Source organism: Bos mutus, chromosome 26 (genome assembly GCF_027580195.1).
Source record: "Bos mutus isolate GX-2022 chromosome 26, NWIPB_WYAK_1.1, whole genome shotgun sequence".
Classification (NCBI taxonomy): Eukaryota; Metazoa; Chordata; class Mammalia; order Artiodactyla; family Bovidae; genus Bos; species Bos mutus.
This window is the reverse complement of record NC_091642.1, coordinates 12052729-12070303: the sequence shown is the minus strand read 5'-3', so window position 1 is coordinate 12070303 and position 17575 is coordinate 12052729. Positions and strand designations below refer to the sequence as shown.

General features: G+C 45.4%; 1 protein-coding gene across 2 annotated transcripts in view; it reads right to left on the bottom strand.

The window, feature by feature from the left end:
- MCMBP (minichromosome maintenance complex binding protein) overlaps positions 1-5594 on the bottom strand; it is a 39791-nt gene extending 34197 nt beyond the window's left edge. The window contains exon 1 of one of the 2 annotated variants that reach the window (XM_070363766.1): positions 5258-5594. In XM_070363766.1, coding sequence (XP_070219867.1) covers positions 5258-5315 — 58 coding nt within the window. In that variant the 5' untranslated portion in view covers positions 5316-5594. The remainder of the gene's footprint in view (positions 1-5257) is intronic. The other variant, XM_070363765.1, reaches the window with a different exon arrangement.
- Positions 5595-17575: the final 11981 nt, after the last annotated feature.

The following is a 17575-nucleotide window of genomic DNA, read 5'->3' as shown; positions in this document are numbered from 1 at the left end:
GCTAACACATACGGGCTTCTTTCTGGGGTAACAGTAACAATGTGCTGATGGCTGCACGTTCACAATGAATAAACTGAAAACCACTGAACTGTACATTTTTAAACGGTGAATTTTATGTTATATCTCAATGCAAAAAAAAAAAAGAACTATAATCAGAAACAGTTAAAGAAGTGGGACCCTCAGTGGGAGAAAAGCAGCACATGCTTACTCATTTTATACTGTAACACTGTTTTTTTAACCATATGCAAGTTATTATTCAATAATTTAAAAATTCATATACATACACATGTATGTATCTATACATATGCATGTGTGTGTGTGTGTCTGCTGCTGCTGCTGCTAAGTCACTTCAGTGGTGTCCGACTCTATGCGACCCCACAGACGGCAGCCCACCAGGCTCCGCCATCCCTGGGATTCTCCAGCCAAGAACACTGGAGTGGGCTGCCATTTCCTTCCATGTGTGTATATATACATGCCTTTTGCCATGGCTCGCCAATCCATTCCTCCCTGAGAACTTCCCCCAGTGGGGAGGTGTGAGCCTCAATAGTTATGACCATCCATTACATAACACTGCCCTGGCAGTGGCTGACTGGCCCCTGAGTGAACCACTGACTCCATGCTGGGCCAATCAGATCCTCTAACCCTAAAATCTGGGATTAAGATAAAGATGCTGGAACTTCTCTGGTGGTTCATCTGCTAAGACTCTGCCCTCCCCATACAGGGTGCCCAGGTTTGAACCCTGGTCAGGGAACTAGATCCCACATGCCTCAGCTGAAGACTTGCATGCCGAAACAAATACTGAAGGTCCTACATGCTGCAACTGAGAGCAGGCATAGCCAAAAAAATATTTTTTGAAAAAATAAAGATGCTAGGTCAAGCAGGTTGGAACTGACAAGTGAAACTGGGAGCCCTGGACTAGAGAAAGGTAAAGTTTGTGCGCAAAAATGAACATAGCCTAGGGGAGAAAACTGAGATGTGCTGCTTGGTTGGATTTCTGCTAGCTTTCCAATTTCACTCAGTAGTCTCCTGGGTTATCAAACCACTTGCCCTGCCTTTGGGTTCTACAGCCTTAAAATAAATTACTTTTTTTTCAATGGCCTAACAGGGGCCTGAATATTCACTGGAAGGACTGATGCTGAAGCTGAAACTCCAATACTTTGCCCACCTGATGTGAAGAACTGACTCATTTGAAAAGACCCTGATGCTGGGAAAGACTGAAGGTGGGAGGAGAAGGGGATGACAGAGGATGAGATGGCTGGATGGCATCACTGACTAATGGACATGAGTTTGAGTAAGGTTCGGGAGTTGGTGATGGAAAGGGAAGCCTGGCGTGCTGCAGTCCATGGGGCTGCAGAGTTGGACACGACTGAGCGACTGAACAAGGGCCAGGTGGCAGGGAGGTCCAAGGTGGGCACAGACAAAGAGGAATGAATCACGGTGACAGCAAAACATCAGACAGACTTTTAGATGATTTTACTATTGCTTTAAATTCTCTAAAATGCTAGTGATAAGATACTACTCCCTTCTCTCCTCCACACATCAGTGACCTTTTTCTTCTAAGAGCTAGTCTAATTCTCGTTCTGTTAGATATGACCAAAGTGCCTTGAATATAACTGAAACTAACGATCTTGACCCAACCAACAATCTGAACATAAAGAAATCTATGTTGATAAGCATTCCTACTTATTCTGAAATTAAAGCAGTTATTAATTCAAGTGAAAAAAAATTTTTTTTAAAATAAAAAACAGATTGAAAGAAAAAAGTATACAAAACTTTTTTTTTTTCTCTCTCTCATTTACAACGCCTGCTTCTGTTTAAGGGAAGCAAGTTGTTACAGGTTACTAATGAACAATCACTGCGGGGACCAAGCCATCAGCATTATGCACATACTCAAGCTCAATATGAGCTTCCCCGGTGGCTCAGACTGTAAAGAATGCGCCTGCAATGCAGGAGACTGGGGTTTGATCCCTGGGTTGGGAAGTTGCCCTGGAGAAGGAAACAGCAACCCACTCCAGAATCCCATGAACAGAGGAGCCTGGTGGGCTACAGTCCATGAAGTCGCAGAGTTGGACACGACTGAGCAATTAACACACACACACACACACACACACAGCTCAATAAAGTATTTCTAAATCTTAAGTCTATGGACCTCAATGTTCTGCATATAAAATCTTTTAGAAACTGGAATAGAAACAGAAAAAGCATTTTATGAAAGCTTACAGGGAAAAATTTACATACAAACAATCGTAATATGGCAGATACAAATTCAAAATACGCACTGGTTCACAAAGATGAATTATGATTCATATAGTTGTGATTGTGGTCACTAACACAATTTCCAAGTTTCTTATTTGAACCAAGAAAAAAGAATTAGGATTTGCATGTGAAAGTAACTCATACCTGGTATGATCATATTCTCTGAACCAATATAATGTCCACCAAGACTGTTTTTAGTTAAGTTTGTGGTGACAGTAACCACCCCAGTTTACACCATTTCTGACTGATTAATCAGTCTTTTCACTGCCTCTGCTCAACAAACATTCACAGAGCACTCTTTTTAAAAAAATCTTATTTTAGTTTTTGGCTGAGGAGCATGTGGGATCTTGGTCCCCTAACCAGGGATTGAACCTGTGCCCTGGACATTGCAACTGCGGAGCTTTAACCACTGGACCACCAGAAAATCCCTCATGGAGCATTTTCGATGTACAGGTATATTCTAGGCAAATAAAACAGATACACATCCTAAAACCCCCAGGATTAAAACATAGCCAAGGAACCCAGGAAACAAGTGATTTCAACAACATGCTTTACAAGTTAATTTTCAGGCTTCATAGGATCCTATAATTACATGCAGCAGAAGTTACCTAACTCAGGTTCCCAAAGAAGAGTAAGATTTAGCCAGGAAAACAGAAGTGGGAGAGGAAGTCGTGACCAGACAAACGGAACAGCCTATGCAGAAAGCCGAGTGGCATGGTTTAGGATCAGAGAACTGGAAGAAGGTTCAGTGTGAGGGGGAATACAGTGATGAGGTCTGAGAGCTGGGCAATGTGCCTGCCCAGTTGTGTCTGACTTTTTGCGACCCTATGGACTGCAGACCGCCAGCCTTCTTGGTCCACGGGATTTTGCCAGGAAGAATACCGGAGTGGGGTTGCCATTTCCTTCTCCAAGGGATGTTCCTGATCCCAGGATCGAACCTTCGTCTCCAGGGTCGCCTGCATCACAGGTGAATTCTTTACCACTGAGACACCAGAGCTTGGCAGGGGCGGGGCCAAAACGCCTCATAAACCACAAAAGATGAGTATTATTTTTCTCTCTGGGGGAAAAATGGATTTAAAACAATTTCCTATTAGACCAAAGAGTCTACAAGTTTAACACCTCACTTCTCACACAAACATACCTGTAATGTTGTTATTATAAAGCTATCCAATGCCATATATTCACAGTGATAGGAAAATATAGCAAAAATATGCATTATACATCAAAGCAGCTTCTACAAAAATATCATGACTATAAGACAGGATTAGTTTCTTCTCTGCAAGACACAACCTGTATGAGAATAAGACATTCTAGAGGAAAAACACATCAACAAGGTCCAGGTCACAAACAATACACAAACTTCACAAAATACTGTACAGCCAGAGTTTTATATCCAAATTACACCTATTATACTATAATGAGTTGTTTGCCTCTTAGGGTCCTACAAGCAGGAGACAAAATCTGACACAAACAGATTCAAATATATACCAAATATAAAACCATCTCATTTATCCAGCCAGACTAGGACACGGATATTTCTCATAAATTTTCTAAACATCAATTAAGCACCGAAACTTACTTACTTTTGAATGATTTTCCCTAAAAAACGTCTCTGTGTCTGCACCCTCTTAAACCTACTGTGCAATTTAATCTTCACTCCACATTTTAAGGCCATTATTTCGGAAAACAATTATGGGTTCTAGTATTCATTATGAGCATCAATTACTAGGATTTAGTAGAGAGACATACGCCCCTTTTTGAAAAGGGCCCTGGATGGATATACAGGGATTAAAAAAATTTTTTTAAAACACTATATACGTAGTTTGAAATTTCTCCTTTAATAGGTTGTCAGTGTTCACTAACTACAATCTGGATGCCTACCCAGGGCTTTTCCTAATTTGCTGCCTTTAGTTTCAGCCTGGGAAACCGGAAAACTGAACAAGTTCAAATCACAAGGAAAACGAATCAAGAGTTGCTGAGTGAGCCTTTCCTGCAAGAAATGCATTTTCTGGCATCCGTTTTGGCTGCTGGGGACTACTTAGCTTCTTAATAAGAGTTCACACTAATATTCCACAAGGTCTTAAGTGAGGAAGGCCACTTTACAAGTTCAAGTTACCTCCTGACAAGTCAGGTGTTCTGATCTTACACACTGATTCCTGGTTGGGTTTGCCTCCACCACTCCTAAGTGCAAAAGACATGCGGGGTGGGGCCAAAATGCCTAGTGAACGGCAACCAGACCTAAATTTTCCTTACTGTACCCTACCCGAAAAGTGTCATTAACCATGACTGCAAGTGCAATTTCCTGAGCTTGCCTGCCACATGCTAAGCTCTTTCCATGCAGGAACGCATCTGAGTTCGTTCACCATTTCTTGCAAGCTCTGGCCCAAGAGGAGATGGGGAGACGAGACAGGTTTTCGTCCTAACGGAAAAAATCTAAGTTATCACACTAAATCTTATCTCGAAAATAGAAGATGTGTGTAATACGGGAGTTACAGCCAACTTCTGCAGCGAGCGAGCAAGCAAGAGAGCACTCCCCCCACACACCGGAAGTTTTGAAATGTCCTGCGGGCTTCCCATAGGCAAAGTGCTTTTCGCTACAGCCCATCTCTGCGGGTCCTCCCGAAAGCTTCGAGGACCCCCAACCTCAGAGTCCGGCCGCACGCGGGGCTCGGGGGCCGCCCGCGGGGCCACGAAAGGGGAAGCGAGGCCGTCAGTCACGGCCGGCCGCCGGCTCCTGGCGGCGTAACCTTGGCCGCTCGCGAGTCGCGAATCGGGCAGGTGGGAGGCACCTGCGGCCCGGGCCCGGGCAGCCGCGGCCCGGAGTCTCCGGGCGGGAGGGGGTTGCCAAGAGCCGGCGGCGCAGGCCCGGCTGACCGTCTCGGCCGCTCGAGCCCTCGAGGCGGCCCCGCCTGGGCGCCGCGCGGCAGGGTCCGGGCCCCGGGGGCTCGGTGAACTCGGCGGCCCGCCCGGCCCCCGCCCGCCCCCCGGCGCCGCCACTCACCGAAGAAGCCCTGCACGATGCCCAGCGGGTGGCTGAGCCAATCCTCCCCACAGGGCATCTCGCCGACGGGCCGGAGCCGGCGCGGCCCGGGCGTCCCGCGCGCCTCTGCTCCTCGTCGGGGGCTCGGCCGCTCCTCGCCCGCGCCCTCCCACGCAGGGGAAGCCTCGCGGCACGGGCCGCCCGGCCTCCCCGCGCCTCAGGGAACGGCGGCGGCGGCGGCGGCTGTGAGGCGCTGCCGGCGACTGGCAGGCGGCGCGTGCGGGCCCCCAGCCTCCACTTCGCACAATGGCGGGAAATAGGCGCCGCCGCCGCCGACCGCGCTGCCGGCGACCTGGGTGGAGCTCGTGCGGGGAGGGGCAGCGGGAGCGCGCGGCGCGGCCCCGCGGCGGGGAGGCGGGGCGGCCTTGCTCCGGGGAGGGGGGCGGGGCTCGGCGGGGCGGGGCCGCGGCGGCGACGCGGCGGCAGGGCGGTCGCCATCTTGGAGACGGGCGAGGGAAAGCAGGGTTGGCCTCGCGAGTATGCCGCGTGGTTTCTTGAGGGCTGCATTTTGCTAGGTGTCCCTCTGCAGACTCGGAAGGAGAAATTCCCGAAGTGTGGTTTGTCTGTTTATAGTGGCGAGGCCTTGCGCAGGTTGGAGACCTCAACAGTCCAAAAGCACAAGCGCAAAGAGACCTCAAAGTTATCTCTGGGCAAAATTAGAAGGTAACGTTGCCTCTGGTGTCTGCCCACCTCGTCCCGCCTCTTGGTGTTTTTTTTGTTTTGTTTTGTTTGGCCAATGGCAACTCTTTTGTTTGGTTCCGTGCTAGAAACCCTCTGTAGTGATTTTCCTCCCCTGGATCAAGTCTTCCCTCGACTGGATCAAAACAGTGGTATCTGTACACAGAAAAGATCTGGTTAATAGTAACCTTTGATGAGGAAATTTGGAAAATATCCCAGTTCTGTAATGAAACAGCCCCTAGATCTGGAATATATCGGGGAAAAACCTCCCTCTCATAACCTGAAATACAGCGTATTAACAGAAGGATGATCTGAATGCGATCATCTTCACTCCCTAAAAAGTGGGGAGCTGGAGAACTGAACTCAGATCTCAAGCCCTCCTTAGGGCAAAAGGGTTTATTTTGTATCTGTCACTGTGAACTAATTACATTCCTCTGAATCTGGTGGTCAAGGCTGGTTGAATCCCCAGATAAGGAAACTGAAGCTATGGAGACCTGATCACGCAGGGCCTTCTGTACTGGCATCCACAGATATCTGTTCCTGGAACCAATTCCCTGCAATTGATACCAGGGAATGACTGTGATTGGTATATTATACTCTGCATCTGGCTCTTGTGAGTTTGGGTGAGCTGAGAAAATGGTTTCAAATCTTTGGCATTACTACTTCTTTCATTCATTCATTTAGCAGAGAAGGGCTCGAGATTCCTGGTATTGAATAGAGAAATCTCCTATTTAGCTTTGTGGCCAGTAAAATGCAAATTAAATGTATGTCATGGACATCTGCTTTTAAATTATAATTTCAATTTGCTGTATATGAAATTGCAGCTGGACACCAATTCAGCAGTGGCTAAGAACACTTCAGCTTTTGGTTTCTCCCTCTGTAGTCAGTGATTTGTAGACAATTGTTCAGATTTAACTTTAAGAGACACTGTGATCCTACTGAAATGTAATTACTTTATAATGTGAATAATTTCACCCTCTAATTTTCCTGTTTTGACACTACTAATGAGTGGTTATGAAAACTTAAAAGGCCAAGGGAAGGTCCTTAAGAGTACTTCTCTATGGCAAGATTTATTTTCCCACTGCTGTCAATCACACTTCCCCCACTCTCAAGTCTGTATTTTTAAGAAGGGCATTAAGGGACTTCTGTGATGGTCCAATGGTTAAGAATTTGTCTCCCAGTGCAGGGGACCCAAGTTGATCCTTCGTGGGGAAACTAAAACTCCACATGCTGAGGGGCAGCTAAGCTGGTGGGCTACAACTACTGAGCCCATGTACTCTAGAGCCTGTGTTCCACAACGAGAGAAGCCCCCATGGACTGCAAAAAAGACCCACTGCCTTCATGTTATGTACAGTTCAGTGAGAGACTTATGACTGAATAATTATCCATTTACAACCATGATAGATACCAGGAAAGAAAAAGTGAAGTTCTGTAAAAGGAATGAATAGCACCATCTAGTCTAGAGAGGGAGGGTTTTGGGGAAAGGATCCTTCAGGGATTTCCTGAAAATGTGACATTTTCCACTAGGACTTGAAAGATAAATAAGAGTTAGCTAGGTGAAAAGCGTGAGGGAAAATTATTCCAAGTCTTAAGGCAAGGAAAACAAAAACTTGAATAGAAAATTAAGAGTCACAATTTATGTCATGACAAAGCTCTCAAGAGTATTTAACAGCATAATAATGTTAAATTAGAATATTTATCTAAGCAACATTATAATTCAACTTTAGGAAGCTAAGGGGATGAGGATGTATAGGATTCATATATGTGATAGGATAAATAAGATTTAAACCTCATCTTAAACCTGGGAAGTCAACACATAATTCAAAGGAGGAAAAAAGGAAAACTCAGAAGTGACAATATAATGTTAATTTGAAAATACAGAAATACTGAAACAATCAGCAGAAAGAACTGAATGTTGTTGCCTCCAGGATGGGGTAAAAGTTTCTTGTAAACATTTGCTTATTTTCTATGTACTTAGCATGAATTCAGCCTCAGCTGCACTGGAATTTCCACTGGATTATGAGATCTTTGAAGCAGTGATTTTGGTATTTTTATGCTGTATTGTTCCCAAGTACCTAGAACAGTGTCTGATGTCATAGATGTGCAATAAATAGTTGCTGAATGGATAATGCATACTTTCCATTAATTGCCTAAATCTCCTTTCTAAATAGACGCATTGAGCATTTTTTAATTAATTAATAAATTATAATTTTGGCTGCTCTGGGTCTTCATTGTGGCGGGCGGGGCCCTTCTCTAGTTGAGGTGTGTGGGCTCATCGTGGTGGCTTCTCTTGTGGTAGAGCACAGGCCCTAGCGTGTGCAGGGTCAGTGACTGTGGCTGCCCAGTGGCACATGGAATCTTCCTGGAACAGGTTTCAAACCTGTGCCCCTGCATTGGCAAGCGGCTTCTTAACCACTTCCCCAGGGAAGTCACATCAGGTATTTTATATACATTATTTTCCTAAAGTCCTTTGTCGTATTCTGATCTGGTTTGTTGCCCTCTACTTCTGGTGCAAAACTGTCTTCTTAGGGTCTCCCACCACCATTATCCTAAAGATTCTCTTCTTTAGGTTCATCTTTTCATTGAGACTTCAAAAAAATATGTTTTCTCCTTTCAGGGTTGTGGAAAGTTTGTCCTGCGAAGAACTGCATTTCCTAACTACGAAGTGTAGGGGAAGTTTGTTGCCTGGCTAGGAACTACATTTCCCAGGCTTCTTTGATGCTAGGCAGGGATATATGACTAGGTTTACCAAAGCAGCCAAGGGAAAGTGTATCTGGAACTTCCACTTCAATTTCTTAAGAATTTGGCCTTGGATATGTTCTTTGTTCTTTCCTGATGGATGGGGTGGTGATGTCTAGAATGACCTTGTGCTAAAGCCAGCCTAGATTTTCATATGAACATTGCATTCTGAGATAGCTTTTTTTTTTTTTTTTTACAGCTGCTAGCATTACTGTAAATAATACAGAAATTATTTTCAGAAGTGATGTGCTACCGTAACAAAGACAAAATGCATAACGTGGCTCTAGTTTAGTGCTTGGATAGTGGATGACAATAGATGAAAGACAAAATGCCCCTGGGAATGCAGAAGATCATTTATTTGGGCTGTTGGCAATAGAGAGAACACACATTCAGGAGAGGTGTTTTTTTTTGCACTGGGTCTGTGTTGCTGTACATGAAGTTTCTCTAGTTGCAGGGAGTGGGGACTACTCTGTAGTTGTGCTGAGCAGGCTTCTCACTGTGGTGGTGACTTCTTTTGTTACAGAGCACAGGCTCTAGGGTACGTGAGCTCAATAGTTGTGGCGCTCAGGCTTACTTGCCCCAAGGCATGTGGAATCTTCTAGGACCGGGGATGAACCCACATCCCCTGCAATGGCAGGGAGATTTTTAACCTCTGGACCACCCGTGACCTCCCTCAGGAACATTTTAAAGAGTTAAAATTGGAGATTTTATAAAAGAGTCACTGAGGATGGGGTCAGTCTTATTTTGGTAAGTGCAAGAGCCTCCTTTACAGTTAGCCCTTTCTTAGAAAACAAAAGGGAGGAGTAATTTTCTTTATTTTTTGACCATGCTGTATGGCTTGCAGGATCTTAGTTTCCTGACCAGGGATTGAACCTAGGCCCCTGCAGTGAAAGCGCCAAATGCTAACCACTGGACCGCCAGGGAATTTCCAAGGAGGCATTTCTAACCATCCCTATTTTCTGGGGAGTGAGGGAAACAAATAGGAAAGTTGGCACGTACCAATCCATTGCTCTACTGTCAGAGGATATGGGTCAGAGTTCTATTGTTAAATGCAGTCTGGCCATTGTTTGTGTGTTCAGTCTCCCAGATGTATTGTGCAAACCACATATGTAATTTAAAAGTTAAATTTTAAAAAGTAAAAAGAAACAAGTAACACTTTTTTTTTTTTTTAAATGAGCTGACTTTCTGGATACATTTAAAAGGATAAATAGTCCTTTCAATCAGAGAAGGCAATGGCACCTCACTCCAGTACTCTTGCCTGGAAAATCCCATGGATGGAGGAGCCTGTTAGGCTGCAGTCCATGGGGTTGCTAGGAGTTGGACACGACTGAGCGACTTCACTTTCACTTTTCACTTTCATGCATTGGAGAAGGAAATGGCAACCCACTCCACTATTCTTGCCTGGAAAATCCCAGGGACGGGGGAGCCTGGTGGGCTGCCATCTGTGGGGTCGCACAGAGTCAGACATGACTGAAGCGATTTAGCAGCAGCAGCAGCAGCGGTCCTTTCAATGGAGAGAAAAAGAATAGACATTGCTCTGGCACAGAGTGGTAACACTAATTTTAATAATATATTTAACCCAATATGGATTTCCCTTGTGTCTCAGCTGGTAAAGAATCTGCCTGCAATGTGGGAGACCTGGGTTCGATCCCTAGGTTGAGAAGATCCCCTGGAGAAGGGAAAGGCTACCCGCTCCATCGTTGAAGCTGGTTTTAGAAAAGGCAGAGGAACCGGAGATCAAATTGACAACATCCGCTGGATCATTGAAAAAGCAAGAGAGTTTCAGAAAAACATCTATTTCTGCTTTATTGACTATGCCAAAGCCTTTGACTGTGTGGATCACAATAAACTGTGGAAAATTCTGAAAGAGATGGGAACACCAGACCACCTGACCTGCCTCTTGAGAAACCCACATGCAGGTCAGGAAGCAACAGCTAGAACTGGACATGGAACAACAGACTGGTTCCAAATAGGAAAAGGAGTACGTCAAGGCTGTATATTGTCACCCTGCTTATTTAATTTCTATGCAGAGTACATCATGAGAAACGCTGGACTGGAAGAAGCACAAGATGGAATCAAGATTGCCGGGAGAAATATCAATAACCTCAGATATGCAGATGACACCACCCTTATGGCAGAAAGTGAAGAGGAACTAAAAGGCCTCTTGATGAAAGTGAAGGAGATGAGTGAAAAGTTGGCTTAAAGCTCAACATTCAGAAAACTAAGATCATGGCATCTGGTCCCATCACTTCATGGGAAATAGATGGGGAAACAGTGGAAACAGTGTCAGACTTTATTTTTTGGGCTCCAGAATCACTGCAGATGGTGATTGCAGCCATGAAATTAAAAGACGCTCACTCCTTGGAAGGAAAGTTATGACCAACCTAGATAGCATATTAAAAAGCAGAGATATTACTTTGTCAACAAAGTCCGTCTAGTCAAGGCTATAGTTTTTCCAGTGGTCATGTATGGGTGTGAGAGTTGGACTGTGAAGAAAGCTGAGTGCCGAAGAATTGATGCTTTTGAACTGTGGAGTTGGAGAAGACTCTTGAGAGTCCCTTGGACTGCAAAGAGATCTAACCAGTCCAACCTAAAGGAGACCAGTCCTGGGTGTTCATTGGAAGGACTGATGCTGAGGCTGAAACTCCAGTACGTTGGCCACCTCATGCGAAGAGTTGACTCATTGGAAAAGACCCTGATGCTGGGAGGGATTGGGGGCAGGAGGAGAAGGGGACAACAGAGGATGAGATGGCTGGATGGCATCACTGACTCGATGGACATGATTTTGAGTGAACTCCAGGAGTTGGTGATGGACAGGGAGGCCTGGTGTGCTGCGATTCATGGGGTTGCAGAGTTGGACACTACTGATTGACTGAACTGAACTGAACCTACTCTATTATTCTGGCCTGGAGAATTCCATGGACTGTATAGTCCATAGAGTCACAAAGAGTCAGACACGACTGAGTGACTTTTACTTTCACTTTAACCCAACATATAAAAATATTGTAATCTGTACAAATAATCCATGTGAAGACTATTATCTTTTTTTAATTTAATTCATCAAAATCCAGAGTGTATTATATACTGATAGCACATCTCAATTCAAATAGCCACATTTCTAATATTTAGTAACCACAGCTGGGCACAGCTACAAAATCAGGAGATCTGTAAGCACAGGAGAAATTGGGGCTTTCCTGGATTGAAAAAAAAAAAAAAAAAAAAACAACAACAACGTGGTATTCAAACTCAAGGAGAATTTATTCAAAGGTGTTTTCAAGGATAGGTCCTTTAAGGCTTCTCAGGTAAACTAAAGAATCTAGCTTTGTAGCAAAGGTCAGATCAGGATTGTAGCTTGGTTTTAAATGACCTCAAGTTAACCACCATTGAAAGTCACTCAGTCGTGAGCTACTCTTTTTGACCCCCATGGACTATACAGTCTGTAGAATTCTCTAGGCCAGAATACTGGAGTGGGTAGCCTTTCCCTTCGCCAAAGAATCTTCCTAACCCAGGGATCGAACCCAGGTCTCCTGCACTGCAGGCGGATTCTTCACTAGCTGAGCCACAAGGGAAGCCCAAGAATTCTGGAGTGGGTAAGCCTATCCCTTCTCCAGTGGATCTTCCCCAGCCAGGAATTGAACTGGGGTCTCCTGCATTGCAGGCAGATTCTTTACCAACTGAGCTATCAGGGAAGCCACAGTAACCACTGTTACGCTCAGAGAAAAAAGAGCTCAGGTCAGACACGGAAGTTACTTTACTGGAAACAGCAAACCAGGGGCTGGCCTGAAAGAGTCTGTAACTGTTCAAGCCTGAAAGCAAGTTTCAGGCTGCAAACTCATACCAACAGGAAGTAAACTGCCAAAGCTGTACTGCCCCTAACGAGGATGTACTTCCCAGTGCCACTTCACTTACGGCCTTAGATGACCACCATCAAGGAGAAGCCCCCCAGAGGGCAAAGCCAGGGCCAGTAAGGACTGTGGATGGGGGTGGGGGTTATTTACAGAGAACCAAACCAAAGACAGCCAGGACTAACCACAAATACTCTCCACTGTCAGGGCAGGGGTATTTTCAGTTTTTGTCTAGAAGGACTCAGTCATTTCTACAAAACAGAGAGTACTGTGCTTTCCATTCCTCTTTGATTCCTAGCGGAAGTCTCCATTGCAGTTACCCTGTTGTTGCTCCACAACCATCTATTGAGTGTCTCGTAGTCATAGCTCCTGAGGAACCACATCCAGAATCACTGGGAAAAGCTGAGCTGCCCAGGATCCTGGACTTTTAAGCTGAAGGCAGCTGGTTGCCACCCTTGGGGCACGAGTATGTTCCATTTGGGAAGAAGGCTTGGTAAATGGTGGCCAGAGGGATAGACTGCCATGGCAATTATCATTTGCCCACCAAAACCTTCTTCCTCCATTGTTATAGGACTGTAGTCACCAGAATTGTGGTTACCCAAGTGTGGAGTGTTATTTCCCAGCTCTACTTGTACCCAAAGGGAGTGCCTTTTGTCGAAGTTCACACTAGTGGAATGTGACCCAAAGTGATGTGTGTTAACTTCTGTCTCATTTCTCTTAAGGGACATTTGGACTTGTGGCGGTCCAGTGGCTAAGACTCCGTGCTTTCACTGCAGGGGCCATGGGTTGTATCCTGGTTGGGGAACTAAGATCCCACACACCTCACAGTTTGGCCAGAAAAACAACATGGGACATTTGTCTCTGAACTGAGCTCACCTCTTTTTATTGCCTTGGGGGGCAGCCTCAGAAGTGCTATGTTGAAGACAAAAGCTGGTCACCAACATGTACTCTTGTTTGAGTGAGAAAGGAACATCTGTTTGAACCATTGCATTTTTGGGTCTTTTTGTTAGGGAATGTGCTTGAATTCCCCTGTACACCTGTGTTGGATATCCTGTTACTTGCAGCCCATATAGGAAGACTTAGCCTTATTCCTTTATTTTTGGTGGTGCCCCTCCATCATATTCTTAGAAAGTCTGCTTGAGAGGTAAATATTTTGGGAGCTGAATTTCTGTGCATCTGACCTGTTTTTATACTTCTGGAATCTGTATGGATCTTTGTCTCCTGTGCTCAGATGTGTTTTTTCAGCTATTGTGCTGAATACTGAAGCACCCCCCTACCCCCTACCCCCTTTTTTTTTAAGATAAAATTTTTTTTTTTTTTTTGGCTGTGCTGGGTCTTCCTTGCTTTGCTCAGGCTTTCTGTAGTTGTGGTGAGTGGGGGCTACTTTTCTTTGCAGCGCACGGGCTTTAGGGGCGTGGCCTTCAGTCGTTGCAGCACAAAGGCTCAGCGGTTGCAGTGTGATGACTTAGTTGTTTCTCGGCTTGTGGAAGCTTCCTGGACCAGAGATTGAACTCTGTCCCAGGTGGTGTTAGTGGTAAAGAATCTGCTTGCCAATGCAGGAGACGAAAGAGACACGAGTTCAATCCCTGGGTCGAGATGATCCCCTGGAGAAGGAAATGGCAACCCACTCCACTATTCTTGCCTGGAGAATCCCTTGGACAGAGGAGCCTGGCTGGCTACAGTCCATGGGGTTGCAATGAGTTGGAGACTACTGAGTAACAGAGCACAGCAGTGTCACTAGGGAAGTCCGAAGATTTATTTTTTAATGGATCATTTTTAAAGTCTTTCCCGGATTTATTACAATATGGCTTCTGTTTTATGTTTTGATTTTTTGGCCATGAGGCATGTGGGATCTCCGCTTCCTGACCAGAGATCAAACCAGCACCCCCTGCATTGAAATGTGAAGTCTGAACCACTGGACTGCCAGGGAAGTCCCACTAAACTCTTTTAATTTGGAAACCGGTATCCTTCATTTCTGGATATAAATTTTTTTCTTGATGATTCCCTCCCCTGCATGTTCTGTCTTTTTTAGCAGAGCTCTTAAAATGCAAATACTGGTTTTTCTTGCCTGGTACTCTTAATTTTCTTAGGTTTCTCGCCTAGCTTCCATCTGTTTGTCTTTTTGTTTTCCTTTTTGAGAAAATTTCTCGTATTTATTTTCCTTATACTTTCTTGTTTGTTCCCTAAATATTTCTTTTCTTTCTCGAACAGCACCCTGATCCTGTTTCTTGGTTGCAGATCCCTCTGAAGATATTACTGATAGATTTTTTAAAAGTCCCTGCCTTCCTGTGTAGGTTATTTCTTCTAAATTGCCATTTCCTGTTCCTTTTGTGGGTTATGTTTGGATCACTGTCTTTCAGGTTAATGACTTTTCTCAATCATGTGGTAAATAAACTTAAAGTGTGGGGACGGCCTCCCACCTGTGCTTCTTCTGATCACACCTGTCAGCCTGAATTAACACCCAGCATGTCACCTTGTATAGAAAGCAACACAAACCCTCCTCCAAAAGAATGGCCATTTCTGATATCGACAGAGCATGAGGCTCTCTGCCCACTACCCCCAACTTCCAAATCAGTCACATGTGAGCTGATGCCTCCTACATCTCGTTTTAAGCCCGGACTTCTTTCTTCAGTTTTAGAGCCATCTAATTGCTGGGTATCTCCATTTTTATGTTCCACTTTGTCCGCCTGTTGCTCTGTGTTCCCTGAATCAGAAATTAGCACACTTTCCATCCAGTCTCCTGTGCCTCGTCTCCCTGTTTACCTGCCTTGCCAGGTGGACGTGAGTGTGGAAGAGAGGGCTGCTGCTCCCCAGGGTATGAACTGTCAGGACTCTGCTGGTCTGGCCATTCTTGTATCCCCCATATCTGGCACAAGGGCAAGTTCACGTAATAGAATTTGCTGAAGGAATGCCTGAACAAAAAAGTGTGGGGACTAAAAAGGTGTTTGGGAGCTCAGAGCAGGTAAATGGGTCTGGTGGTTATTTTTTGTCTAGATGAGTTTATTTTTATATGAATCAGTTCAGTCGCTCAATCGTGTCTGACTCTTTGTGACCCCATGGACTGCAGCATACCAGGCTTCACTGTCCATTACCAACTCCCAGAGCTTGCTCAAACTCATGTCCATTGAGTCGGTGATGCCATCCAACCATCTCATCCTCTGTCATCCCCTTCTCCTCCTGCCTTCATTCTTTCCCAGCATCAGGGTCTTTTCTAATGAGTCAGTTCTTCACCTTAGGTGGCCAAAGTATTGGAGCTTCGGCTTCAGCATCCATCCTTCCAATGAATATTCAGAACTGATTTCCTTTAGGATTGACTGGTTTGATCTCCTTGCAGTCCATGGGACTCTCAAGAGTCTTCTCCAATACCACAGTTCAAAAGCATTAATTTGTATAAAAATATTTATACGAATATTTCATGGAAATGGGAATGTAGCAAGAGGGTCTGGGTAGTAGAATAAAAAATTGTAAGTGGAGATTCGTAGGTGTTTCTCTATTTACATCTGGGATCAGGCTTTCCCAACACTGGGCTCAGCATCGGCCCATTTCTGCTGCCCATATGCAGATGCACCCCTGGGCACACTTGGCGTTGCCCACAGGGCAGCGGGAGCAGTAGCTCTGATTTGCAGGAGGTGCGTTTGCAGGAGCAAATACTAAGTGGGGGCAGGTGCAGGAACCACCAGAGGCTCACGAGCACTTAGGGTTCATTTTGAGCTGAGTTGAGGCTAGATGTCCAAATCAGTGGCTAAGAAGACATTTGGGCTAGTGGCAGGGGAATTCTGGGCTAGCTGATTGTGAGGTAAATTATGGGGTGATCTGCCTGGGCTTCCCAGTTAGCTCAGTGGTAAAGAACCTGCCTGCCAATGCCAGAGATGCAGGTTTGATCCCTGTGTCTGGAAGATCCTCTGGAGGAGTAAATGACAACCCACTCCAGTATTCTTGCCTGGAAAATTCCATGGACAGAAGAGCCTGGCGGGCTACAGTCCATGGCATTGCAAAGAGCCGGATACGACTGAACAACTGAGCACATCACATGCTGCCTGGGCTGTCTTACTGGGGAACCCTGATTTAATTATCTCTAGATGTTTGGCACCCCACTCCAGTACTCTTGCCTGGAAAATCCCATAGATGGAGGAGCCTGGTGGGCTGAAGTCCATGGGGTTGCGGAGGGTCGGACACGACTGAGCGACTTCACTTTCACTTTTCACTTTCATGCATTGGAGAAGGAAATGGCAACCCACTCCAGTGTTCTTGCCTGGAGAATCCCAGGGACTGCGGAGCCTGGTGGGCTGCCATCTATGGGGTCACACAGAGTCAGACACGACTGAAGTGAGTTAGCAGTAAGCAGATGTTTGTTCACATGACCCCAAGAAGAGTCTGCTAATCTCCTGCCAAGAGGTTGAAGACCTGGCATCTAGTGTTTTCGGAGCTAAGTGGAAAATTGGGCTGGGATTGTGGAAGAGAGTGTTTTATTATTCAGTATGTACATATTTGCTCAATCTTCCTCCTGTTTTGGGCTTCCCTGGTGACTCAGACAGTAAAGAATCTGCCTGCAATGCAGGAGACCCAGGTTTGATCCCTGGGTGGGGAAGATCCCTTGGAGAAGGGAATGGCAGCCAACTCCAATATTCTTGCCTGGGAAATCCATGGACAGAGAAGCCTGGCAGACTACAGTCTAAGGCTGTGGAAGTGTTTTATTACTTACTATGTACACAGTTGCTTAATCTTCCTTCTGTTTTACCCTGTCCAGAAGGAAAACTCAGTCTTTTTCCTTTAAGGGGGATGGTCAGTAGTCTAGAGTGGAGGGGTCAGAGCAGGGGGAGGGGATCTGTTTAAAAAGTTTTCTCCAATCCTAATTCCAGGACCTCTGTTTTCCACTGGACCGCCACTTCCAGAGGTGTCTGAGGTTATCAGGTCCTAAACTTTTTGGTGATCCTATGGTGCAAATAATGCTGCTTTTGAGCTCTCCCCATTACTGGTTTGCTAAATCATCTACTACTTGCCCTTTGTTTTTTTTGGT